This window comes from Cervus canadensis, chromosome 11, assembly GCF_019320065.1.
Source record: "Cervus canadensis isolate Bull #8, Minnesota chromosome 11, ASM1932006v1, whole genome shotgun sequence".
Classification (NCBI taxonomy): Eukaryota; Metazoa; Chordata; class Mammalia; order Artiodactyla; family Cervidae; genus Cervus; species Cervus canadensis.
In genome coordinates, this window is record NC_057396.1 from 43,920,889 (window position 1) to 43,948,631 (window position 27,743).

Consider the following 27,743-nt stretch of genomic DNA (forward strand, 5'->3'; position numbering starts at 1 on the left):
TTGTTAAGAAATTCCACAATTATACTTCTGAGTCTTAATGTATCACAATGAATGATAGCTTTGTAAAGCTGGGTAAAGTGAAAGTGAAAGCTGCTCAGTTGTGTCCAACTCTGTGACCCCATGGACTATACAGTCCATGGAATCCTCTAGGCCAGAATACTTGGGTGGGTAGCCTTTCCCTTCTCCAGGGGATCTTCCCAACCCAGGGATGAAACCCAGGTCTCCTGCATTGCAGGCAGATTCTTTACCAGCTGAGCAACCAGGGAAGCAAAGCTGGGGAAGTAGAGCCCAAATTGAAATCCAATTTCAATGAAAAAGGATTAGTGCAGAACTTTTTAAAAAAATAAAATAAAGCAGCTACACAGAAACATTTTACAGTTAGGCAAAATTTAAAGAAAATGTCATTCTTTAATTAATTTATTGTATTTCTTAAAACTGGAAGAGTAATAATGTTGAAAATAAAGCAATATGTATTCTGAAAATGATTTATTTCAGTCACAGTGAGAGGGAATCAGAATGAATACATGACACATTGTACTACCACTTCTGTCCTAGGAGTTACAGAACTTATTACAAAGATTTTATGATTTCATATTCACAATAGTAATTATGTAAATTCTGTATAATCTTTTTATAAGTGAGGAACTGGATTCCAGATAATTTAGTTTACTTTATAGAGCCTGAATGTAGCAACACCAAAATCATAATAAAATTTTAACTGTGATCACACACACATATGTACATGATTTTCTATGACAGAAAAGCTGGAGTAGTCTTAACAGCAACAAAGAGGTACCTAGGATATGAAAATTTAGATATTAGTAGAAGGAACCCTTGTGTCCCTGAAGACACAAATCTGTTGAATGAGACACTGAGACAAAAGTTATATTTTTCATTAATTAATAGATAAAGTGTTTATTATTAAGTTGAGACACTTAGATGCTCTCTATGTGATAGCATTTATCTTCTGACAATGATCTTATGTAGGATGCAGCTTTTTAAATAAGATTAAGAAAATAAAGATAGATTTTAGGGATGTTATTCTAGGTTACACTGCTAATAATATGAAGAGCAAGGAGTTGAAGTCAGATACTCTGGACACAAAACTTACACTCTTACTACATATGATCTATGATATTGTCTAATTAATTTCTTGATGAATAAGAAACATGATAGTTAAACAGTGACACTGCTTAAGATGCATCTGTTTATAAATGACTCCTACAATAGGTCCTCAATAATATGCAACAGTTATTGAGTAGCTTTTCTTCATCATCTCAGTCAGTGGCAGAGGAAATGAGATTGTGAAAATTTGTCAAAAGTGCTGCCTTGATACTACTCGTTTTTATTGGGCATCAGTCATTTTCCCTTGGTGGATGAAAAATGGTAAATTCAGATGTTCTTCTACTGCAAACATGATATTGTGGAAAATATGACATAATGCAACCTGTAAACCCTATTGATGAACGAAGGACATTTGAATGGAAAAAAGGGGAGGTAGTGAGGAAAAAAGGTAAGAATGGTGCAGATAAGCTCAGATGTGTTAGATGCACGCATAGTAAGAGGCACTATAGAGAGGTGGATGTGAGAAGGTTCAAGAGCTTGGTGAGCACAGATTCATGGGGACTTTACAGGTTAAAGGATTGAAATATGGAAATGTTTTTTGAGAGAAGGAACATGAAGAGAATTTATAGATGAGAAACCCATGGTTTGTGACATTGAGAAATAAGAGAGTGCCAGCACCGTAGTCTAGGAAAACCCCAATCTGACGAGGAGGAACACTCAGGGAGAGGGTTAGGATCACGGGATCTGAGGAGGCAGACTCATCAAAAGCATTATATACAGAATCAGGATTTAACCCTATGACCCAGTAGCCATTTTTAGGTTGGTATCTTGGGTAAACATTTTGATGATTTCCATCAGCTTTAGGCGGTAACTTTGTGTTATATTCAGCGTGTTTTTCACCATATACCCCCAGGATCCAGGCACGTTTTTTTGACACGTCTACCTCCCAGTAATGTCTCCCTGATGTGATAACTGGGGACCCCAGGACACCATAGTCTTCATAAACTTCTTTCCAACATGGATTTTGTCCTTGGCCTTTGAACACATACGTCACTTGTCTTCGATCAGCAGAAATGGCAATATTTCGATTACCTGTTGTATGACTCAGGGTCACGTGAACTGTTGAAAAATTAGAGGGTTATGTGAGGGCCATGATGTAGTTTTATTTCAGACATTTTGAAAACTATATTTAGAATAACTTTAGTGGAAAGACAATACATTTGTATGGATTGAGAGGGAAAACACGGGGCCTTAAAACATGAGGCCTACTGGACAATGAAAAATTCTAAAAGATAACGAGAAAGGGTGGTGTGATGACACTATGATGTCTCCTTACCCCAGTAGCGTTGCACATGTCTCAGCTCTGAAATATTAAAAATCCACAATATTAAGTATAAGCAAAAGATTCAGTCCTATAATCTATTTTCTTTCAAATTAGGGGAAGGGCTATGGTGAGGTAGTGAACTGGTAAAAGATAGGGTAAAACCACATCTCTTGTCACTCACCATAAAATGACCACATCATAAGCACATAGTATCTGGGTTTTTCTGTCTTTATCCACACTGAGAAACGGGAGCCTCCTCTCCATTTTCCCTCCATCGCAAGAACCCAAAGACACCCACTTGGGTAGCACTCCTCACCATTAAACACTCGCAGTATGTCTCTCAGATCAGGAGCTCGAAACACACTTCTCTGTTCTTTGGGAACTGGTTTTGGCTTCTCCAGAGTCAAAGTCTTACTCCTAGGGATGACAAAAATTGATGTCCACATCTCTCACTATCTATCCCTCTAAAACCACAGACTTTCAAAAATTTCACCCCATTGATGCACTTGAACTGTCTTCCCTGCAGACCTTGGGGAGGTAGAGAGTGGATGCCTGACCTTGGAGACAGAAGAAATGTGCTCATGTCCATCTTGCCAGTTACCCTCTGTGTGACTTGGAATGGTCTTTACCTCTCAGAAGGACAGTCTCTTTCTTCTATAATGAAATCAACCTCTCCCTCTCTCTTTCCTAGAAATCATATGAAATTATGGGATTCCCAGGTGGCAATAGTGGTAAAGAACCCACCTGCCAATGCAGGAGACATAAGAGACATGGGTCTGATCTCTGGGTCAGGAAGACTCCCTGGAGTCTTGCTCTCTCATGGCATGCCCTCACATGGCAACCCATTCCAGTATTCTTGCCTGGAGAATTCCATGGACAGAGGAGCCTGGTGGGCTCATGGGGTCGCAAAGAATTGGACACGACTGAAGGGACTTAGCATGCACACACACAGGAAATTGTATGAAATAATGAATTTAACAATATAAATATTTGGTATCTCAAAAAAATCAGTTTGTGGAAAAGCCACTGCATAGATATGTATTCCCAAGAAAATGTCAGAAAGTTGAGGTAACAGGATCTGGCTCCTGGGTGTTCTAGACAAATCAAGTATGAGAACACTGCCTAGAATCCCCAGATCTTCAAAGGCTGTTTCTTAATAAGGAGAATATGCTGAGATTTCAGGTTCTCCAGAGACAAATACCCTTGAAGAAAAAGCCATTATGAATACTAAACTAATAATGACCTGATTTTCATGTGTTTGTAAACAGCTTGAGGCTATTGTGTAGGTGTGCAAATTCAGACACAAAGATGCTGACTTTCAATTCTAGCTTAAGGCCCACATGTGCTTTTGGAAATCTAAACAGAAAGATGTACAAGGACCTGTTCTAAAATACCGAGGGAAGAAACTCAAATATAAACAAGTTGTTTCCAATTCTGGGTACTTGGCAGATAAAGAAGACTCAAACTTCCCATGATAAGCACAACTAAATATGGGAACCTGAGTTGCATAGTGACATAGTGTGAATGAAATATTTGTGGAGTCTGACAGTGCAACTCCTTGTCCTAATATTACTATTCACCCTAACTCTGCAACTTTCCACAAGCAAAATTCCCTACTGTAGAATCTGTTTCACTCTCAGTATTTATAGAACAATCTAGCCATGATTTGTGAATAGAAATTTAAGGTAAATCTACACCCCATTTTTTCAGCCCTGAACATTGTTTTATTCTAACTGGTCACCAGCTACTCTAGGTTTTTATTTTATTTTCACAGCATAAATGGACCATCTCTGGTCTGTCACACATACCTTTTCAAGATGTCATTTACATCCTAGTGAGAAAAGAGAAAACGTGAGTCAAGAAGCAATAGGTTCCCCCACTTACAAAGCTTAATCACATCCCCATCAACCCCTGATTTTGGGAATAGAAATGCTCTCAATGTGAGAGCCAAAAAGCAAAGACAAGAATGAGGCCCATAATTCCAGGATATTCATGCGATGTTGTCAAGTTTCCAAAAATGTAAAAAAGCTTCAACCCTTGTGGAAGTATGAGTCTTCTAGTATCCGGAGATGAGGCATATTTATGGAAAAAACCAGAGACCTGTAATTCTGGTTCCCCATGAGGTGATTTGAATAATTCATTGTTCTTTCATTTATTCAACTGGACTGTGAAGTGACACTATAGTACACCAAGCATTAAACCAAGCTTTGGAGAATCAGAAACGAAATCATAATCTTAATATTCCTCAAGCTATGTAAATGGCTTTTGTTGAGAGTACAAGCAAACATATATACCAATATAAGCTTTTCAGGAAAAACCTGAAAAATTTTACTCTTTTCTCATTTTATAATCTGTCTTTTAGTGATCTCTTCTATTCCCTAAAGTCAGCATCCGTATATGTGCAGTTGATTTCCAACTCTTTCTTTTTCACTCAACTTTGTCTCTTATATTAATTTATTCAGTAGTAAATAAGTCACAGGAATCAATAATGTAGGATGTCTAATATGTAACTTATTATTCACCAACTAAATTGTCTCCTCTCTTGCAGCCCATTTTCATAATGCTCCCAATATACACTTACCGTCCAAGTACTACTGCGTTTATCTGCACTTTAGTCTCTGCTGAGTCTGTTCAGTCCAGGCCCTTAACAGTTTTCAGCTATCTAATTGTCTTAATCATCACGTTTACTGTTTTATTTGTTTGAACAGGTATCTGTCACTTTATTTGATCTCTTTTACTAAAGATTTAATTCCATGTCACCAAATACTAGAATAGCTGAGTTTCAAAAAAAAAAAAAAACTCTTTGTATTAGACCTCTTTTGTGTATATGACAAAGAAATCAAATAAAACTAGAATAAGTAGAGAAAGAATAAGGAATTAGGGTGGCAGTTGCAACTTTAATAATAGTTTAATTCTGAAGCTCAAACATTATTCTCAGAATCTGGTCAGAATCTTTCTTTAATTCTGTTTATTCAACCCCTAATGACTCCTTTTCCCAGCTTATGAAGGAAACATAAACCTCCTGATATAAACTCCAGAAGAAAAGAGAGTTTCTTCTCCCAGTTATAACAATGCTTGAATGCCTACAGGCATTCAGGCAACTGAATACAGGTAACTGCATAGGATTAGTTACCCACATTAAAGAGCAAATATTTTTGTGTTGTTGCTGGAAGGTAATGAAACAGTTTCTAGTTTTACTGAAACTAGGTTAGTATCAGTCTGAAGTAGATTATATAAGGCAGGAAACATATATATTACACCAACCATTAGGACAAAAACTAAAAAAATACAATCAGACCTAAAATTTTATACTAGAAATATCTGTTTAACACAAAACAAACTAGCTAAAGAGAAAGAAAAGAATGAAACTTACAATATCCACATAGTAATAGAAAGCAAATGGCAAAAGAGCAAATTTAAATATAAGCGTATTAGTAATTGCTTTAAATTTCATGTATTAATGCAGCAATTGAAATCAGAGATTGTTGACCTGTATAAAAAGCAAAATTCACCTATTGCTACTTGCATGAGACATAGTCAAGGTACAAAAAGGGCAAATGTAAAAAGAAAAATATATACCATGCAAGCAGTAATTAAAAAAAAGGTCAAATATTTATGCTAATATTAAACAAAATATACTTTAAGATATATATTATGAAAAGACATGAGGGCAATTTTATAATTATAAAAGGTTCAGTTCATCAAAAATATACAACAATTATAAATGTGTATGTGCCTAACAGCAGAGCTTCAAAATACTCAAAGCAAAAACAAAATTTTTGCTTTGAAAAAACAATTCAATAATTGTTTATTGAAAAACATACAATTCAATAATAACAGTTGCAGATGTTAATAACTCACTGTCACTAATGAGACAACAGCTTATATGGAAACATTCAAATTTACAGAAGACATGGACAATGCTACCAACCAACTAGACCTAACTGATGTCTATAGCCCATTTTACCCAATAAATAAGAAACACATAATCTTTTAAAATTCATAATAAAAATTTTTCTAGATATACAATATTTTAGTCCATAAAAAGTAACAATAAGCATAAACATTTACAATAATAAAGATGTGTGTTCTTTGATTTTGACAAGATTAAATTTGAAATCCTCAGAAGTGAAACTCAGAAATCACCAAGCATTTTCTCATTTACAACACACTTTAAAATACCCTAGGTTTAACAAAGAATCAAAATTTTAAAAAGAAAATTTTAAAAAAAATGAAAAGGAAATTTGAGAACAAATCAAACTGAATGAAAACAAAAATAAAACAATCAAAATGTATGAAATACAATTAGTTAATTAAATGCACTTTGCCATTAAACACTGTATCAAAAAAGCTTGTCTCAAATCAGTGGTCTAAATTTTCACTTCAAGAAATTAAGAAAGGAATAGTAAATTAAATCAGCAGCTCCCCATGCACACATGTGCACAAATATATACACACATACAAATAAAGAAAACAATATATGGACCTAAGAAACTATTACTAGGGGATTGGTCTCAAGATGGTGGAGTAGAAGGATGTGTACTTACCCCATCCTTGAGAGACCACCAAAATCACAACTACTGAACAGCCATTGACAAAAAAATGCTGGAACCTGCCAAAAAAGATACTCTACATTCAAAGACAAAAGAGAAAACACAGTGAGATGGGAGGAGGAGTACTATTGCAATGAAATCAAATCTGATACACGACAGGTGGGCGAACCACAAACTGGAAAAAAAAAATATATTACAGAAGTTATCCTACACAAGTGAAAATTCTGAACCCAAGTCAGGTTTCCCAGCCTTGGGGTCCAGCAATGGAGAAGTCACCAGAGAACCTGACTTTGAAAGCCAAAGGAACCTTATCACAGAAATTCCACAGGACTGAGGGAAACAAATTCCACTCTTGGAGTGTACGCACAAAGTCTTGTATGCACCAGGACTAAAGGAAGGAAAGCAGTGACCTGCCGGGAGTTGGCACACGAGATCCCACCCATGACAAGGCCATGAGGGAGAAAACCTGCCCTGACAGGCAAGGCGGATCAGGTTTTAGGGGTTTCGAAAAGGCCAGCTCACGAGATCCCACCCATGACAAGGTCATGAGGAGAAAACCTGACAGGCAAGGTGGATCAGGTTTTCAGGGATTTCGAATACCTGCCCCCTGCGCTCACCTTAAAGATGATATCTGTCTTTCTGATGCTTGCTTCAATAGACTACTCCCTAATTTTTGTGACACAGGCAGAAGGCCTTCCCTGATCTCTTTCCAAATAAGAATCAATTTAGAACTTTAATCAATAAGCTTCTCGGGTGGTGGTATTTTATGAGATTATCCAGGGTGAAAGGAGTGTTTTAATTTAAACTCCTTTGCTGGTATTTTAGTTTGTTGGGCAAATGTTTCTATGCCCCTGGTACTAATATGCATGACTGCTTATAATACCCTAATCATAAAACAGCATAAAGAACCTGATTATATAAAAGCCCTAATAGACATAGAGCCTTTTTGAGGGGTGAAGGAGTCCTATTAGAAAACATAAGAAAAATTATTCTTAAGGTGGTTATTGGGTTGATGTTTGCTTGCTGTGTTTTTGCTTTTAATGTGCTAAGGTTGTGTTATGGAAACCATTGTCAATATAGTTAAAGATCTAAAAAAATAAGAGCTTAGCCCTAGTGTGGTAACAATGAGATGGTTGTTAATTGTCAGCCAGGAGTGCTAGGTAGAAGCTGCCTCACCAAAGTTGCAGAGTCATTGTGGGGTAAACTTCTTAGATAGGCGCAACTGACAACTTCTGCAGAAGGATTAATTTTTGTGTTAACAAGGTTATACTTCTACTCTATGAGACTGCTACCTTTTAGTTAATGTCACCACAGAAACAGAAAATAGGTTTACATTCACTTGACTTGCATAAAATGTTAATAGGCCCCTAGGCCAGAAGATAATGTACAAGACCCTCATAAGCAAAGAAGTATGCAGAAAACACCCTGGTTTCATGAAGACCAAGCTGATGTAATGTTAAACTATCTTCCCCTTAGAAATGTACTAACAGGGTATAAAAGCTATAGTAAAAAATAAAGCATTGCCAGACCCTGCCAGATCCTGCCAAACCCTGCCAGACCCTGCCAGACTCTGCTACAAACACCCCTGTCTGGTCACTCTCTCTCTCTTTCTCTCTCTCTCCCTCTCAGACTTGGCCCTATCAAGGCTGGTCTCACGTGTCTTCTCTCTCTCTCGCCGACGCCATTCATCCTGAGGGTACCCCCTGGATCCTGCCAAGGCTAGACCCCAGCAGTGACCCCATAAGAGATTGGGTGAGATCTACTTGCTAGGCCTCCTGCAGAAGCATGGGATGGCTTTTCATTGTGGCAAAGACACCGGCACTCATTGGAGTGAGCTCTCCTGGGGCCACCATTATCCCTGGCCCTGTCCACAAGAGGGATAAGACTCAGTTCCACCCACCACCAGTCTCTCCTATAAGGAAGCTTGCACAAAGCACTTAGATAACTTCATCCACCAGAAGACAGACAGCAAAAGCAAGAACTGCAATCCATCAGCTTATAGAATGGAAACAACAATCAGAGAAAGTTAGAAAAATAAATAAATAAATAAATAAAACAGAAGAACATGGCCCAGATGAAGGAACAAGATAAAACCCCAGAAAAGAGCTAAGTGACATGGAGATAGGCAAGCTCCAGAAAAAGAATTCGGAATAATGATAGCGAGGATGATCCAGGATCTTGGAAAAAGAATGGAGGCAAGGATCAAGAAGATGCAAGAAATGTTCAGCAAAGACCTAGAAGAACTAAAAAACAAACAAGGGTGAACAATACACTATCTGAAATGAAAGCTATAATAGAAGGAATCAATAGCAGAATAGCTGAGGCAGAAGAATGAATAAGCAACCTGGAAGACAGGGTGGTGGAAATCACTGCTGCAGAACAGGATAAAGAAAAACAGCAACAACAAAAAACAATGAGTGTCTAAGAAACCTTTGGGACAACATTAAATGCACAAATGTTTGCATTTTAAGGGTCCCAGACAGAGAAGAGAGAAAGAAAGGATTTGAGAAAATATTTGAAGAGATAATTGCTGAAAAGTTCCCTAATATGGGAAAGGAAACTGTCACTGAAGTCCAGGAAGCAAAGAGAGTTCCAGGCAGGATAAACACAAGGAGGAATATGCTGAGGCACATAGTAATCAAAGTAACAAAAATTAAGAGCAAGAAAAAATATTAAAAGCAACAATAGAAAAATGACAAATAACATATGAGGTGATTCCCATAATGCTATCAGCTGATTTTTCAACAGAAACTCTGCAAGCTAGTAGGAAATAGCACAATATATTTAAAGGACTTACAACCAAAAACACTCTACCCAGCATATACTCTTGCCAGAAATGTAAAGAGCTTCACAGAAAAGCAGAAGCTAAGAGCATCACCATACCAGCTTTCAAACAAATGCTAAAGGAACTTGTCTAGGCAGCAAAGAGACCAGCAATCTGAAAAGTCTTGTAAATATTTATACTGCTGTATGAAAACGTCTCAAGAACAGCAAACACCAAAAACTAAGATATATACACAAAAAAGAAAAAGCAAGCCAAACACAATGCTAAAGTGTTCATCAAGCCACAGGAGAAGTGAATAAGAGAGGAAGGGAAGAAAAAAGACCTAAAAGAACAAAACCAATTAAGAAAATGGCAATAGGAACTTGCATATCAATAATTACCTTAAATGTAAACAGATTAAACTCTCCAACCAAAAGGCATAACCTGGCTGAATGTATATAAAACAAGACCCATATATATGCTGTCTACAAGAAACTCACTTTAGATCTAGGGATACATACAGACTGAAAGTGAGGAGATGGAAAAAGATTGTTGTTGATATTCAGTTGCTAAATGATGTACAACTTTTTGGGACCCCATGGACTGCAGTGTGCCAAGCTCCTCTGTCCTCCACAATTTCCCAGAGTTTGCTCAAATTCATGTCCACCAAGTCAGTGATGTTACCTAACCATCTCATCCTCTGTGACTCCCCTTCTCACTTTGCCTTCAATCTTTCCCAGCATCAGGGTCTTTCCCATTGAGTTGGCTCTTTGCATCAGGTGGCCAAAATACTGGGGCTTCAGCTTCAACATCAGTCCTTCCAATGAATATTCAGGGCTGATTTCCTATATGACTGACTGGTTTGATCTCCTTGCAGTCCAGGGGACTCTCAAGAGTCTTCTCCAGCACCACAATTCAAAAGCATCAATTCCTCAGCACTCAGTCTTCTTTATGGTCAAGCTCTCACATCTGTACATGACTACTGGAAAAACCATACCTTTGACCCTAAGGACCTTTATTGGCAAAGTGATGTCTCTGCTTTTTAATACACTGCCTAAGTTTGTCATAGCTTTCCTTCCAAGGAATAAGTGTCTTTTAATTTCATGACTTCAGTCACAATGATTTTGGAGCCCATTAAAATGAAATCTGTTACTGCTTCTGTTTTTCCCCTTTTATTTGCCAGGAAGTGATGATGAGCTGGATGTGATGATCTTAGTTTTTTCAATGTTGAGTTTCAAGCCAACTTTTTCACTCTACTCTTTCACCTTCATCAAGAGGATCTTTAGTTACTCTTCACTTTCTGCTTTAGAGTGGTATCATCTGCATATCTGAGGTTGTTGATATTTCTCTCAGCAATCTTGATTCTAGCTTGTGAGTGATACAGCCCAACATTTTGCATGATGTACTCTGCTTGTAAGTTGAATAAGCAGGGTGACAATATACAGCCTTGATGTACTCCGTTCCCATTTTTGAACCAGTTTGTTTTTACATGTCTAGTACTAACTATAACTTCTTGACTTGCATACAGGTTTCTTAGGAGGCAGGTAAGGTAGTCTGGTATTCCATATCATTAAGATTTTTTCAAAGTTTGTTGTGATCCACAGAGCCAAAGGCTTTAGCACAGTCAATGAAGCAGAAGTAAATGTTTTTCTGGAATTCTGTCTTTTTCTCTATAATCCAGTGAATGTTGGCAATTTGATTTCTGGTTCCTCTGCCTTTTCTAAACCCAGCTACTACATCTGGAACCTCTCAGTTTATGGAAAAATGTATTCCATGGAAATGGAAATTGAAAAAAAAAAGTTGTAGTAGTAATACTCATGTTAGACAAATAGATGTTAAAATAAATATTGTTATAAGAGATAAAGGAAGACACTACATAATGATCAAGGGATCAATTCAAGAAGTTTATATTACAATTTTAAAAATACATTCACCCAACATAGGAACACCTCAATATATAAGGCAAATACTAATAGCCAACAAGGGAGAAACTGACAGTTATCACAATAATAGCAGGGGACGTTAACACCCCTCTTTCATCAATGGACAGATCATTCAGGCAGAAAATCAACAAGGAAACACAGGTTTTAAATCACACATTAGGCCAATGGACTTAATTGATATTTATAGAGCATTCCATCTAAACAGCAAAATACACATTCTTCTCAAGTGCACATGAAACATTCTTCAGGATTGATCACATATTGTGCCACAAAGTGAGCCTCAATAAATTCAAGAAAATTGAAATCATATCAAGCATCTTTTCCAACCACAATGCTATGAGACTAGAAATAAACTATAAGGGAAAAAAAACGCAAAAAACAAAAATATGTGGAGGTTAAGCAATATGCTACTAAACAACCAATGGGACCACTGAAGAAATCAAAGAGGAAATAAAACAGTACCCAGAGACTAATGAAAATAAAAGCACAATAATGATCCAAAACCTACAGGATTCAGCAAAAGAAGTTCTAAGAAAGAAGTTTATAGCAATGCAATCGTACATCAGGAAACAAGAAAATTCTCAAATGTACAACCTAGCCTTATGCTTAAAGGAACTAGGAAAAGAACAAACAAAACCTAAAGTTAGTAGAAAGAAAGAAATCGTAAAGGTCAGAGCAGAAATAAATGAAGTCGAGGCAAAGAAAACAATAGCAAAGATCAATAAAACTAAAAGCTGGTTCTTTGAAAAGATAAATAAAATTGATAAACCTTTAGCCAGACTAATACCACAGAAATACAAAGAATCATAAGAGGTTACTACAGGGAGCTATATGCCAATAAAATGGACCACCTCAAAGAAATGGACGAATTCTTAGAAAGGTATCTCACAAGACTTAACCAGAAAGAAATAGAAAAGATGAGCAGACCGGTCACAAGTATTGAAACTGTGACTGAAAAAAATCCAAAGCGTGAAAGTCCGGGACCAGGTGTGCTCACATGTGAATTCTATCATGGGGAAAAGCTATCAACAATTCTTCTGAAGCTGTTCCAAAAAATTGCAGAGGAAGGGAAACCACCAAACTGGGGAAACTGGACAACTACATGTAAAAATGAAATTAAAACACTTCTTAACACCACACACAAAAATAAACTCAAAATGTATTAAGGATGTACATATGAGATGAAACACTATAAAACACTTAGAGGAAAACATCGGCAGAACACTCTCTGGCAAAAATCACAGCAACATGTTTTTTGGATCTATCTCCCAGAGTACTGGAAATAAAAACAAAAATAAATAAATGGAACATAATCAAATTCAAAACTTTTAAATAAAATGAAAAGACAAGCCACAGATTAGAAGAAAATATTTGTAAATGATGTGAATTATAAGGGATTTGTCTCCAAATTTACAAAGAGTTCATGTAGCTTAATATCATGTGACCCCATGGACTATAGCCTACCACGCTCCTCCATCCATGGGATTTTCCAGGCAAGAGTACTGGAGTGGGTTGCCATTTTCTTCTCCAGAGGATCTTCCCAACCCAGGGATCAAAGCCAAGTCTCCCGCATTGTAGGCAGACGCTTTACCGTCTGAGCCACCAGGGAAGTTTATATCATCAAGATAAATAACCAAATCAAAAAACAGGCAGAAGACCTAAATAGACATTTCTCCAAAGAAGACATATAGATAGCCAAGAGGTATTCGAAAAGATGTTCAACATCACTAATTATGAGAGAAATGCAAATCAAAATTGTTAGAGAAACACAAATCACCTCACACCAGTTAGAAAGGCCAGTATCTAAAAACCCACAAACAATAAATGTTGGAGACTGAGTGGAGAGAAGGGAACCCTTCTACACAGTTGATGGGAACGTAAATGAGTGAGGCCAATAGAGATTCCTTAAGAAACTGAAAATAGAGCTACCATGTGATCCTGCAAGGCCACTCCTAGGGATATGTCTGGAGAAAAACATGATCTGAAAGGATACATACCCCAGTGTTCTTTGCAGTGCTATTTACAATAGTCAAGACATGGAAACAACTTAAATGTCCATCAATCGAGGAATGAATAAAGAACAGGTGATACATATGTACAATGGAATATTAGCCATTAAAAAGAATGAAACAATGCCATTTGCAGCAACATGGATGGAACTAGAGATTGTCATACTGAATGAAGTCAGACATACAATATAGTGTATATTATAGGCTATCATTTACATGCAGAATCTCTTCAAAATGATACAAATGAACTTATTTACAAAACAGAAGCAGACTCATTACAGACTTAGAGAACAAACTTATGGTTACAAGGAGTGAAGGGTGCGGGGGCAGTGACAGCACCAGAAAGAGCCCAGCAACTTGAAGTGATGGAAACCTTGCCTTCATTTTCCTCATGTCTCAGATGCTAGGGCTTCTTCCCAAGTCTTACCTGCAGCATTTGCACTGTTGACCCCTGCAAACGGTGCTCTATATCTGAGATGAGACTTCTCACCAACTGGCTCTGCTGGACCAGCTCATTCTCAGAGTTTGCCATGGTACACAGAATAGCTGTCTGCTCAGCCTTCAGCTTCTGTAGTTCCTTCCTCTCCTCACTGTCCAGGATTGCTCTCAGTTTTTTAAACTCTGCCTCGACATTTTGTCTCTCATGTTGTGTTTGATTCTTCAGTAACGAGAGAGAGAGGAAGAAAACAATTTTTGGAGAAGCTGACTTTGCTATTTTCTTTTTTTTCCTCTCTATCACATTTCAAAATAATGCCTCCAAGTCTGCATTGTTGAGGACAACCAAGAGCCAAAAGGATTCCATGGGTGTGGCTCAGCCTTCACACATTTATTCAGAATTCTCTTGCCTCCCTGCATTGCTTCTGACCCCCACCAACCAACCTCTGTCAAAAAGGTGAACATTGAGGACAGAGCCATGAGCCATTGTCAGATGTCTTTGTCAGAAAAGTCAAAGGCTAATGAATATGTCAAGAATGGAACACGAAATTCCCTAGTCATCCCCACTAGAGAATCCCTCTAAAAGAATACCTCCCTTCCAATATCTGTGTTCTTTTGCTCTATGTTCACTTTTCAGCACCCACCCTTATCAGGGAAATGGTGAAGAAAAGGACTAGTCAAATGACTTAACTGTCTGGGAACAGATAGGAAGGTAGCTCCTTGTGATCAACCTAAGGTCCTGCCCAGATATCTGTCTAACTACTTCAGGAAGTGTCTCCTCCTACCTTCCAGGCAGCAATCTCTTCTCTGAAGTCAGATTCCAATGCCTTAGCTTCCTGCTGCTCCTGCTTCAGCCTCTTCAGAGCTGCCTGGAGTTTCTTCTGTTGAGAAAAGAATCACATCAGAGTCAAGCTATGGACTTTCTCAGCATCACTATAGAGGATAAATGGAGGAGAAATGAGCCTGATTTCCAAAGAGAATATGCTTCACAGAAACTGAGAACAGCAATTAGACTCTATGACTTGGAAGAAGACCTGAGGTGGCGAATGTGTTCTATAAGACTGAAGAGATGGAAGTCACCACCCTCTCACCTAGAGAAGACTGGTTGTTTAAGAAGAAACCTGATCCTGCAACAAGGAAATAGCTTACATTTCAATCTACCTGGTGTCTTGGTTACTTCTCCTGTTCAAAGAGGTAAGGAAAGCTTCTCTTGGGCACCAATCTCCACGTATTAGCACAAGGCTAAGGGTCTGTGTATAGGGTTATTACTTTGTAATTGTCAAAATGCACATTTATGTCCTTCAGACATCAGAAGGTGAGCATAGGAAGAAAAAAAATCACAGACCCCAGGTTCATGGTGAGTAGGTAATTAAAGTCCAATGTAAAGCAGACATTTCTTATCAACTACAATTTTCTGCCCTGTTTTCTCTCCATTGTGGTCTCTTACCTGGTAATCCTGGGCAACCTCCTCTATGAGAAATGTAGAGTGACCACGGTGCTTCTGGGACCGCTCACAAAGCCAGCAAATGACTTTCCCATCCTCCTCACAGAAGAGCAGGAGTTTCTCTCCATGGTGCACACAGAGATGTTTCTCTTGATCCTCCAGGCTCAGTTTGACCTCCCTGACCCTCTGCACTATGTTGGCCAGGTGCCAATTAGGCCGCAGTTTCCCAGATTCATAACTGATTCTGCACACAGGGCACTTTCTCTCCTCCTCTTGGCCAGCCACGGACTCCTTGCTGTTTGCAGTGAGGCAGATTTGGCAGAAACTGTGGCCACAGTCAAGGGTCAGGGGTTCTGTTAGAAGCTCCAGGCAAATGGGGCAGGTCACCTCCTCCTGTAGATTCACCAATTTTTCTGAAGCCATAGCACCTGCTCACCTTCTCCTACCTGTCCTGACTTCTGTGGGTTCTCTTGCTCACAGATTGCTACAGGATTGGGAAGGATAAAAGGGAACAGAGTAAGAAAGGTAGAAAAACATGGTACTAATTGCTTATAAATCAAGTACAGGCCAAGATCAAATTATTGAAGGACAGAAAAGAAAACAGAGAAACAAGGAAAGGAACTTGGTTACCAAGTCAAAAGGACATTTCATAATTTAACGCTTTACTATCAACTCAGTAAATTTAATGATTCTTATTATTTAATGTTACTTAACAAATTATATGACCTGAAGCTTTTTTTACTAAGATACTTGTATGACCCACCATCCATCCTGGTTTTTCTTTTCCATGCCCAAGAAGCATCTTCAGTATCAAAAGGCTGAAATCACTTAATGTCTTTGGGATTTTATATCCACTCTTCTCTAAGTATGAAATACTTCCCCTGATATCGATATGACTCTCTCTAATGCTTTGGTAAACCCTTTCCTGATGTTCTCTCATCACAAAGAACTGCTCTAACTAAAGTATTTATGTGTAACCACTGCCATTAACTGTTGGACATTTGCAATGACCTCCCATATTATCATGACATAGTATATTACAATGTGTTTATACATATGATAAGAGCAAATCCTTCATCAGATGAGTAAATAGAGCCAGTGACTTACAAAGATCATGCATCTTTAATACACTGAATGGGTTGAACCTAATATATTGACAGCACCCCTTCAGAGGCCTGTCTCCTACCCCACTGAGTTAATCTGAGACAAACAGAAGTTACTTCATGGACCCAATTAATATTCAGAGCAATGTGAGGGGGTGTGTGGAAATGAAGAAATTCAAACCAGCTGGATAGTTCTACAAAGTCTTGAGTGTGTACATATTGATTTCTCTTTGGCCCAGACATATTCCTATTGATAGGAGTCTAAAAGAAGTATCTGTATGATGGTGAGGAGGGAGTTAGTATAAATAGACTCATAAGTCAGATATATAAAAACATATAAACATAGATGAAATGAATGTCAGCCTTGAGAAGAAAAATCTCAAAATATTATTGTTAATGAAGAATTATGTGCTGGCAACTGGATTAATATCCATACACAGTAAGATGAGTTCAAAAAGGTGATTTAGACCACTGTAAACTTGATATTCACCTGGAAAGTAGTAGTAAATAAAAATTCAGTCTTATAGATACAGAAGATCGGATATAAAGATACCACTACAGAGACATATATGTTTATCAGAGATCAAATATAGGGATGAAAAAAAGGGTTATCCAAGAATTCCAACTTGAAAGCACAAGGGCTAAACTCAAAGAAGATGAAGGAAACATGGAAGGAAAGAGAGTATAAGCATTTTAGGTGTAGGAAACGACCTGTTCCTTGAAGACACAGCCTCTTATATAGGTTTCAAAAGGCCAGTTTGACAGGAGCGCAGAGAAGTGCCAGGCCCCTGGTATCACAAGAGGCTGCAGTGACATTAATCATGACACTTCCTAGCATCTGTAACATTTGCAGACCCACCTCCAAGAGTCAGGAGAAGTTATCAATGTTTTCCTGTCAGAGAAGATTAGGGGCATGACCAGGTGGGCCCTTGGGCTGTGAGGACTTGGATGGACCCAGGGCAGAATGGGGAAGATCAGGTAAGATGCAGCTGCTCAGGCGAGAGATGATGATAGTTTGAGAACAGTGTGATGAGGGGAATGCAGGGCAGCATGTGAGAGTGAGCGATAAAGAGGCAGGATGCTGTTTTAGATTAGATATGTATTAACATGGTTAACATCAGGGCTGGGCTCTTTCTTGCTATAAAGATAATACTGGCTACAATTCTCCTAAGTCTCTGTGAGAGAGAGAGAGAGAGTGTGTGTGTGTGTGTGTGTGTGTGTGTGTGTGTGTGTTGTTTTCTGGGAAACCTATTGGATTACAACTGAGTAGAAGTTCTGCAGCCTTTCAAGAACACATTATGGATAACACAATTAGTCTGATATAAACTGCATTTGGGACTCGGAAGGCATTATATAGTTCTTAAACAAACACAGTTGGTTAGAATATACCTCATTTTTCACAAGGAGATTGTGACTCTCATCATCAAATATGTCTCTTTTAGTTACCTGAAAACTGGTGCTCGTGGTCTTTTTACAAGGTAATCAATTCACTGGGCTTATCTCACCTGTGGTGGGTTCACACACATCCATCTATGTGGTTCCTTACAAAGTTGAGATGATGGGGATACTGCACCTCCCGTAATGATCATCTCTGAGAGCTCACCTGAGGCGCTTAGGCCCAGTGTTGTGTCTCCTGTCCTGATACCTCCAGCTAAGCTTAGCGCCCCTGGTGGTGAGAGTGTTAATAGCCTTGATAGGGAGGCCAGAGGTCCTCAAGCAGCAGGAGGAAATAAAACTTCAATGGCAGGCTTTGTTGTTGTTGTTGTTGTTTTTCTTTTCTCTTCTAATCCTGTGCTGTCATGGTGATACCTGGTTCCCTCTGAACTTAACCTTATCTCAAACCTTGAGCTAACCAATGCATTTTTCTCATGTAAATGTCTTTCTTAAGCTATGTTAATAATCTATGTTCATTGGAAAAGACCCTGATGCTGGGAAAGATTGAAGGCGGGAGAAGAAGGGGATGAAATGGTTGGATGGCATCACCAACTCAATGGACATGAGTTTGAGCAAGCTCTGGGAGTTGGTGATGGACAGGGAAGCCTGGCGTGCTGCAGTCCATGGGGTTGCAAAGAGTCAGACACGACTGAGCAACTGAACTGAACTGACTGAATGAACTATGCATTTGCTTGGAAATCTGCCTTTCTTCAAGATTCATGTCATTAGTTTTATGGCCAAGGATGACTCACGTTGTGTCAATGCTAGCTCACAATGCAAGTTGTGGGTGAGAGCTCTGGTGAAACTCTCTCAGTTTTGAGGCATTTCCTTTCTCTAATTATCAGCTTCTAATAGTTATATAACTCCCTCTAAGACTAGCAAGGGGGCATTCTTTCTGTCCCCTTCTGATGTCTATGTCAGAAGCTTTCTCTCTTTCATATTTCAATAAAACTTTATTATACACAAAGCTCTGAACAATCAAGCCACATCACTGGCCCCGGACTGAATTTCTCTCCTTCGGAGTCCAAGAATCCTGCTTCGTTCTCGGCTCATAACAGCAAACTTTCAGTGGCTTATGTTTTGTGAGATTGTGTAGGTGGGATTTGTGATCCACACTGGAAACCACTGCTGGTGGTCAGTCAGAGGGGGCATCACAAAGTGGTAACACAGTGATGCTCACTCTTCAATCTAGAATCACTATGGCCCTCTGGCCATGGTCTAGTCTCAGAAGTTTTGTCGGGACTTCAAGTAAATGGGGCTATGAAACAATAGATGAGGAAAGGGAACATCTCAGATGATATTCCATATCTTGATGGTTGCCAAAGTTTGATGGTAAAAGAAAGAGCTCCAGTATGAAACAGCTAATAAGTTTCCCTTTGCTCTGCCCAAGGAATGTAGAACTCATAAAAGCTAGAGATAAATTGAGACCTATTGAAATTCCATTTGTGCCATGTTCATCCTACATGAAGGAAACCAAATAAAGAATGAGGCTGAAAGTGAAGCAGAAATGCTATCCAGTTAAAGATATAGATACCCAAATAGCTCAGAAGCTATATGCAGTTTGCCCATGGCTGCAGACTATGATCCAATCAGGCTCTGATAAAGAACAAGGTCAGAGGTGGACATTATATCAATTGATGACTCAAGCTGGGTTCCAAATGGTAATAGAGCCTCCAACTATTTCTCTTCTATTCAAGATCCAACCAATTTTGAGATGCACCAAGAGCGTGTAGAGACAGGAGATACAGAGCAAACATTCAGCCATGAGACTGCAGAATCTATATTCCCTTCAGGGTTCCAAAGAGCTAATACATCAAAGTTGATGCAGCACAACTGACATGGAAGGAACTAGTCTCTATCCATGAAGGCTGAACCCACCCCCCGACTTCTCCCTAAGCAATGACCCCAGGGCTCCAATGCATTCAGAGAGACAGATGTAGGAACATGATGGCATTTGCCTGATAAAACTTTAGGCCACTTGACAGCCATGGTGTCAGGTGACTGAATCTTACATGTTGCTTTTCTCACATCTTAGCACAGAGTTAAAATACCTCAGAAGAAACAGCTATGGATAAGCAAAAAGGACATAAAAAGAAAATAATTATGCAAAGGTTCTATAAGTAAATTTATATATAGAGCTTTCTTCTTTTGTGATTCCAGTAAAACTGTTTCTCTAAGTGGGATAAAGCCACAAATTATGGATGTTATATGGAAAGGGGTCACTTTTCCTAAGTAGACTTGGCAAATGAAATTTTGCTTTGTTTTATTTCCCAGGCAGTCATCTATTATTATACAACATAAGCTCATTGTGATACTAGCAAAATAAAACCTGAAACAGTAAACTAAAAAATCAATTCTAAAATTCTGTAGTTTTTGGCCTGACAGAGGTGAACTGTGTTAGCTCAGAAGACAAGAGTTTAGCACTGACTATAGCTGAGAGAGCGACAAGTAATATGTAGTAGAGATGATAATTCCCAAAGTCAATGTGGGAGAAATAAGATTTGGTCATAAGCTGAGAAGTCATGGTGAGATGAGACTTGACTTGTGTTCCATGCCTGGGAAATGGGGATTAAGATGGAACTTCTATAAGAAGGAGGAGGGAAGGAACGACAGAGACTTCTCTAACTTATTTTCCTCATGGTCTTATGATACTTCTCAGACATCTTTTTAATATCATTAACACCAATCAAGTGCATTAATCAACTTTTTAATATTAAAAGTTAGATGTCATTGTCACTAAAAGTTGGATATTTCCTGATGCCACTTCTGGAAATTATTGCCACGTGCTCCTCTTGCCACTGGTCTCTCAGCTGAGCTAGTTATGGGTGGCAGATCCTCCTCAAGGAGGAGGAGGAGCAGGTTAGTGATGTAAGGAACTGCAGCAGTTCCCTGTGTTTGGATGAATGAATACATAACAGACTGCAGGGCCAACCAGCTGGCACACCGTCAGACTCCTGAGCACAGGCTGACCAAAGTGATGAAGAAATTTTCTACACAGCCATGCAGAAATATTGCATTTTTACAGTTAGAAATTAAAACATCAGAACTGGAAAACCACCTTGGCCTTTGACCTGTTTTTGAGGGAAGGTCTTTCTACCTCTGAAAAATCAAAGATTCTGGCTGTTCTCTGCATGTGCGATTCAAACTTACAAAATAGGAAGGTGATATGGGTAGATTCAGGCTAGAGAAATACAGTCCCTTCGAGGAACAAACAAAGCCTTTTTCTTCTTCCAACATCCCTATTGTAAGGCCTCCCACAGACTGATCTTCAGTGAGCACTGTAACTAGGAAGCCTGCAGGCTGGGTCATTTCCTCTTTTAGAATAGCTTCCAGACAACAAGTGAAACTCACCCAAGCAGATTTCGTTTTTTCTTCTGTGTGCCTCTCAAACTCTTCCCTCCACAAACCACTCAGCAACCCTCACATCCTAATGCGGAAGTTGTGATTCCTTGGAAAGAAGTGAAGACTGGCAATGGGCAGATGTGCTCAGGATTCACTCATCACACAAGCGCCTGACCTCCACTAAGATCTCTAATAGATGATAAGTGAAAATGAAAGCTAAATTCTAGAGGGTGGAGCATGGGCGAGAAAGGAGGAGAGAAACTATAGACCAGTAAGAGGCGTCCACCTAGGACACTGTGAGGAAACAAGGCTTTTATTCCTGAGCCTGGTGGGTCAGTGAGTACATTTTATTCTTTTCTCAGCTCCTCCTAGAAGCTGTTCTCAAGTCTCTTCATTTTTTTTCTTTTTTTAATTTTTTTTTTTTCTTTATTAGTTGGAGGCTAATTACTTCACAACATTTCAGTGGGTTTTGTCATACATTGACATGAATCAGCCATGGAGTTACATGTATTCCCCATCCCGATCCCAATGCAATTTCAGACACTCACCATGTCTTGTTCCATATTAAGGAGCTGTCAGGAGGAGGAAGTACCCCCTTTTCCCCAGTGAAGACCCACACTGAGGGCTCCCTTGAGGCAATAACACTAGCACGCTCTCCCCTGACCTGTGTCCACCAGCTGAAATAAGTGAATGTGGACAGTCTGTCTTATTAGGTCATGTTGGAGGAAATGGCTCAACAATCTGAAATCACTCAGGTGGTGAGTCAGAGGGGCGATCAGAGAGCAGTAGTTCATTGACACTGACATTCAGAAGCTGGATGCTATATGGCCAAAATGACACTTTTCCTAAATAGGTTGAAAAAGAGGGCACTATAGGAGGGTTATTTGTTGGGCAATGTCATCTAATGTTGTTTATCATATAATCCTTAGAGTCTTAAAAATGAAGCAGGAAAATTAGTTTGATGGTTAATTTTGTGTGTTAACACTGACGGGTCATTTGTGTCAGACATCGTTTCTGGGTGCATCTGTGTGGGTGTCATTTTCAGGTGAGATTAGAATTAGATCTGTGGACTCAGTAGTCTGCCTTTCCCAGGGTGGGTGAGCATCATCATTCAATTTGTTGAGGGACCTGAAAAGAACAAACATGTGGAAGAAGGAAGAATTTGCTCTTCCTGTTCCTGCCTGCATGCTTGAGCTGAGATGAAGCTCTTCTATGGTCTTCAGACTAGACTGTACTGTGGCCCCAAGCATCAGACTTGGACTGAGTTCATAGATTTCCAGTCTGCAGATGGCAGGACTGGAATTTCTCAAAGTCTATAATTATATGAGCCAATTCCTTATAATTAAGCACTTTCAAATAAATATTTATGATGAAGATAGATAGATATATAGATAGATATTCTGCTTCTCTGAAGTACCCTGACTAATACAGTGAAGAAAAAATTCTGTGTTTTTTCTTCACAGAGACAAACTATAATAATAATGATAATGACACAGATCAACAGCAATTTCAAAAGACGTGAGTCAAAGAGTGTTATTTTTTGGGTTTTTGTTGTGTGTGTGATATTGAGTTGCATGAACTGTTTAAAAATTTTGAACATTCAGTTCAGTTCAGTCAGTTGCTCAGTTGTGTCCAACTCTTTGTGACCCCATGGACTGCAGCACTCCAGGCTTCAAGATCCATCAAAATTCCCAGAACTTACTCAAACTCATGTCCATCGAGTCAGTGATGCCATCCAAACATCTCATCCTCTGTCACCCCCTTCTCCTCCTTCCCTCGTCTTTCCCAGCATCAGAGTCTTTTCAAATGAGTTAGCTCTTCACATCAGGTGGCCAAAATATTGGAGTTTCAGCTTCAACATCAGTTCTTCCAATGAATATTCAAGACTAGTTTCCTTTAGGATTGACTGGGTTGATCTCTTTGCAGTCCAAGGGATTCTCAAGAGTCTTCTCCAACACCACAGTTCAAAAGCATCAATTCTTCTGCGTTTAGCTTTCTTTATAGTCCAACTCTCACATCCATACATGACTACTGGAAAAACCATAGCCTTGACTAGATGGACCTTTGTTGACAAAGTAATGTCTCTACTTTTTAATATGCTGTCTAGGTTAGTCATAACTTTCCTTCCAAGGAGTAAGTGTCTTTTAATTTCATGGCTGCAATCACCCATCTGCAGTGATTTTGGAGCCCAGAAAAATAAAGTCAGCCACTGTTTCTCCATCTATTTGCCATGAAGTGATGGGATCTGATGCCATGATCTTAGTTTTCTGAATGTTGAGTTTAAAGCCAACTTTTCCACTCTCCTCTTTCATTTTCATCAACAAGATTTTCAGTTCTTCACTTTCTGCCATAAGGTGGTGTCATCTGCATATCTGAGGTTATTGATACTTCTCCCGGCAATCTTGATTCCAGCTTGTGGTTCATCCAGCCTGGCATTTCACACAATGTACTCTGCATATAAGTTAAATAATCAGGGTGACAATATACAGCCTTGACATACTCCTTTTCCTATTTGGAATTAGTCTGTTGTTCCATGTCCAGTTCTAACTGTTGCTTTCTGACCTGCCTATAGATCTCTCAAAAGGCTGGTCAGGTGGTCTGGTATTCCCATCTCTTTCAGAATTTTCCAGTTTGTTGTGGTCCACACAGTCAAAGGCTTTGGCATAGTCAATAAAGCAGAAATAGATTTTTTTTCTGGAACTCTCTTGCTTTTTCAATGATCTGCTGGGAGCCGTTATGGGAGGTCCCACCCGTGACGAGGTCATGAAGAAAATACCGGGCAGGCAAGGCCGTCCGGGACCCCGTTCATGACGAGGTCACGAGGGAAAAACCTGACAGGCAAGGCCGTCTAGGACACGGGACCCTCCAGGTTGGCCCCGGCCTCTACCCCACCCTGTATCCTCCCCCCTTTTCTGCTGTTGTTCTTGTTTGCCCTGCTGCAGATTCTTGTGTTGCCTGCCGAGAGCTCTCCTGCTCCTCTTTCACTGAATGAGGACCAACTTAAAACCCTAATTAATAAATCTCATGGACGCTGGTACCCTATGAAGGGGCCAGGGATGAAAGAAATGCTTCAATTCAAACCCTTTTGCTGGCATTCTGGCTTGTTTGATAAATATGTGCTCTCATTGCACAAAATGCTCATGATTGTTCTAAACGTCCTAGGCACAGTATACTAACAAAAGAAACTATGAAGCATAGGTCCCTCTGTGGGGTGAAAAAAGCCCCACAAATATTATAGCCACATATGTGCCTAATAGAAAATAGTTTAGATAGAGATTAGCTGGTGACTTCTTGCAGGTAATTAACTTTTGGACTAAGAGCCTGTTTTGTGCCATATCTGCTGTTTTTGCAATCCTTTACATTTCTGTTCTGTGAAAATGTAATCCTATCTAGTTCCCTTGGGGATGACACCTAATAGAAAGAAAGTAGATTAACCACAAAAAAGACAGGGTCGGCTACTGAAGTTGCTTAAAGTTGCACCAAGTGCAAGCCATAAATTGTCAACAGGCCTGAAAAGCCAAAAGATGTTATACATAGAGATTAACCATAAGAAAGGCCCTAATAGGCACAGAGCCCTTTGGGGGGTGAGGAAGCCCTATTAGAGAATACAAAAAATATTGTTTTAAAAGTGGTTATTGGATCAACGTTTGATTGATGTTAATGTGTTGAGGTTGTGCAGTGGACACTATTGTTAATATAGTTAAAGATATAGTAAAATAAGAGTTTAGCCCTAGTGTAAAAACAATAAGATAATTGTTAGTTTTAACCAGGAGTGCTAAACAGGGGCTGCCTCTCCAGAGCCACAGAGTCTTTGTGTGTTAAATTTTTTAGATAAATTTAGCTGAGAATTTCTGCAAAAAGACTGACTTTTATGTTAACAGGATTGTATTTCTATTATGTTACAACTTGCTGTACCATGAGACTGCCAATTTTCTGTTTTCTGCTAACCTCAAAGCCAGAAGATAATGTACAAAAAATCTATGGGAAAAGACTCTCGTAAACAAAAAATATACGGAGAATACCTGGTTTCGTGAAGGACAAGCTGATGTAATGTTAAACTAAGTCTGTATTATCTGCCCCTTAGAAATGTACCAACTTAGGGTATAAATGCGATGGTGAAAAATAAAGCAACTGCCAGACTCTGCCGCATATCCTGGTCTGGTCTCTCTCTCTCTCTCATTCGCCGACGCCATTCATCCTGAGGGTTCTGCTGGATCCTGCTGGGGCTGGACCCCGGCAATGATCCAGTGGATGTTGGCAATTTTATCTCTGCTTCCTCTGCCTGTTTTAAATCCAACTTGAACACCTGGAAATTCACAATTCACGTACTGTTGAAGCCTGACTTAGAGAATTTTGAGCATTACTTTACTAATGTGTGAGATGAGTGCAATTGTGTGGTAGTTTGAATATTCTTTGGGATTGTCTTTCTTTGGGATTGGAATGAAAACTGACCTTTTACAGTCCTGTGGCCGCTGCTGGGTTTTCCAAATTTGTTGGCTTATTGGGTGCAGCACTTTAACAGCATCATCTTTCAGGATTTGAAATAGCTCAACTGGGATTCCATCACCTCCACTAGCTTTGTTCGTAGTGATGCTTCCTAATGCCCACTTGACTTTGCATTCCAGAATGTTTGGCTCTAGGTGAAGGATCACACCACCATGGCTAGCTGGGTCATGAAGACCTTTTTTGTATAATTCTTCTGGGTATTCTTGTCACTTCTTAATATTGTCTGCTTCTGTTAGGTCCATACCATTTTTGTCCTTTATTTGCATGTGTCCATCTTTGCATGAAGTGTTCCCTTGGTATCTCTAATTTTCTTGAAGAGATTTCTAGTCTTTCCCATTCTATTGTTTTCTTCCATTTCTTTGCATTGATCACTGAGGAGGGTTTTCTTATCCCTCTTTGCTATTCTTTGGAACTCTGCAGCCAAATGAATGTATCTTTCCTTTTCTCCTTTGCCTTTTGTTTCTCTTCTTTTCTCAGCTATTTGTAAGACCTCCTCAGATAACCATTTTGCTTTTTTGCATTTCTTTTTCTTGGGGATGGTCTTGATCACTGCCTCCTATACAATGTCATGAACCTCCATCCATAGTTCTTCAGGCACTCTATCAGATCTAATCCCTTGAATCTGTTCGTCACTTCCACTGTATAATTGTAAGGGATTTGATTTAGGTCATGCCTGAATGGTCTAGTGGTTTTCACTACTTTCTTCAATTTAAGTCTGAATTTGGCAATAAGGAATTCATGATGAGCCACAGTCAGCTCCCAGTTTTGTCTTTGCTGATGATATGATGCTTCTCCATCTTTGGCTGCAAAGAATATATATATTCAATCTGATTTTGGTATTGACCATCTGGTGATGTCCATGTGTAGAGTCTTCTCTTGTGTTGTTGAAAGAGGGTGTTTGCTATGACCAGTGTGTTCTCTTGGCAAAACTTTGTTAATCTTTGACCTGCTTTGTTTTGTACGTCAAGGCCAAATTTGCCTGTTGTTCAAGGTATCTCTTGACTTCCTACGTTTTCACTCCAGTCCCCTATAATGAAAAAGACATCCTTTTTGGGCGTTAGTTCTAGAAGGTCTTGTAGATCTCCATAGAACCATTCAACTGCAGCTTCTTCAGCATTACTCTTTGGGGCATAGACCTGGATTACTGTGATACTGAATGGTTTGCCTTGGAAGTGAACAGAGATCATTCTGTCGTTTTTGAGATTGCATCCAAGTACTGCATTTTGGACTCTTTTGTTGACTATGGTGGCTACTCCATTTCTTCTAAGGGATTCTTGCCCACAGTAGTAGATATAATGGTTATCTGAGTTAAATTCACCCATTCCAGTCCATTTTAGTTCACTGATTCTTAAAGTGTCTATGTTCACTCTTGCCATCTCCTGTTTGACCACTTCCAATTTGCCTTGATTCATGGACCTAACATTCCAGGTTCCTATGCAATACTGCTCTTTACAGCATCAGACTTTACTTCCATCACCTGTCACATCCACAACTGAGTGTTGTTTTTGCTTTTGCTATGTCTCTTCATTCTTTCTGGAGCTATTTCTTCACTGATCTCCAATAGCATATTGGGCACCTATCGACCTGGGGAGTTCATCTTTCAGTGTCCTATCTTTTTACCTGTTCATACTGTTCATGGAGTTCTCAAGGTAAGAATGCTGAAATAGTTTGCCATTCCCTTCTCCAGTGGACCACATTCTGTTGGAGCTCTCCACCATGACCCGTCTTGGGTATAGTTTCATTGAGTTAAACAAGGCTGTGGTCCATATGATCTTTAACCCAGTATTATTTATTTTGGTTGCAATTTTTTCTCCCATTCAG

At 39.1% G+C, this 27,743-nt stretch overlaps 1 protein-coding gene across 1 annotated transcript; it reads right to left on the reverse strand.

The window, feature by feature from the left end:
* Positions 1–402: 402 nt before the first annotated feature.
* LOC122450226 (tripartite motif-containing protein 34-like) lies at positions 403–21,601 on the reverse strand. Its single transcript, XM_043482450.1, has 8 exons — positions 21,426–21,601; positions 15,541–16,021; positions 14,879–14,974; positions 14,086–14,316; positions 4,198–4,220; positions 2,706–2,806; positions 2,402–2,428; positions 403–2,184 (listed from the first exon to the last, which is right to left on the reverse strand). Exons 2-8 carry the CDS (start codon positions 15,958–15,960, stop codon positions 1,595–1,597), a joined length of 1,488 nt encoding a protein of 495 aa, XP_043338385.1. The 5' UTR covers positions 15,961–16,021; positions 21,426–21,601; the 3' UTR covers positions 403–1,594.
* Between the last annotated feature and the right edge of the window lie 6,142 nt (positions 21,602–27,743).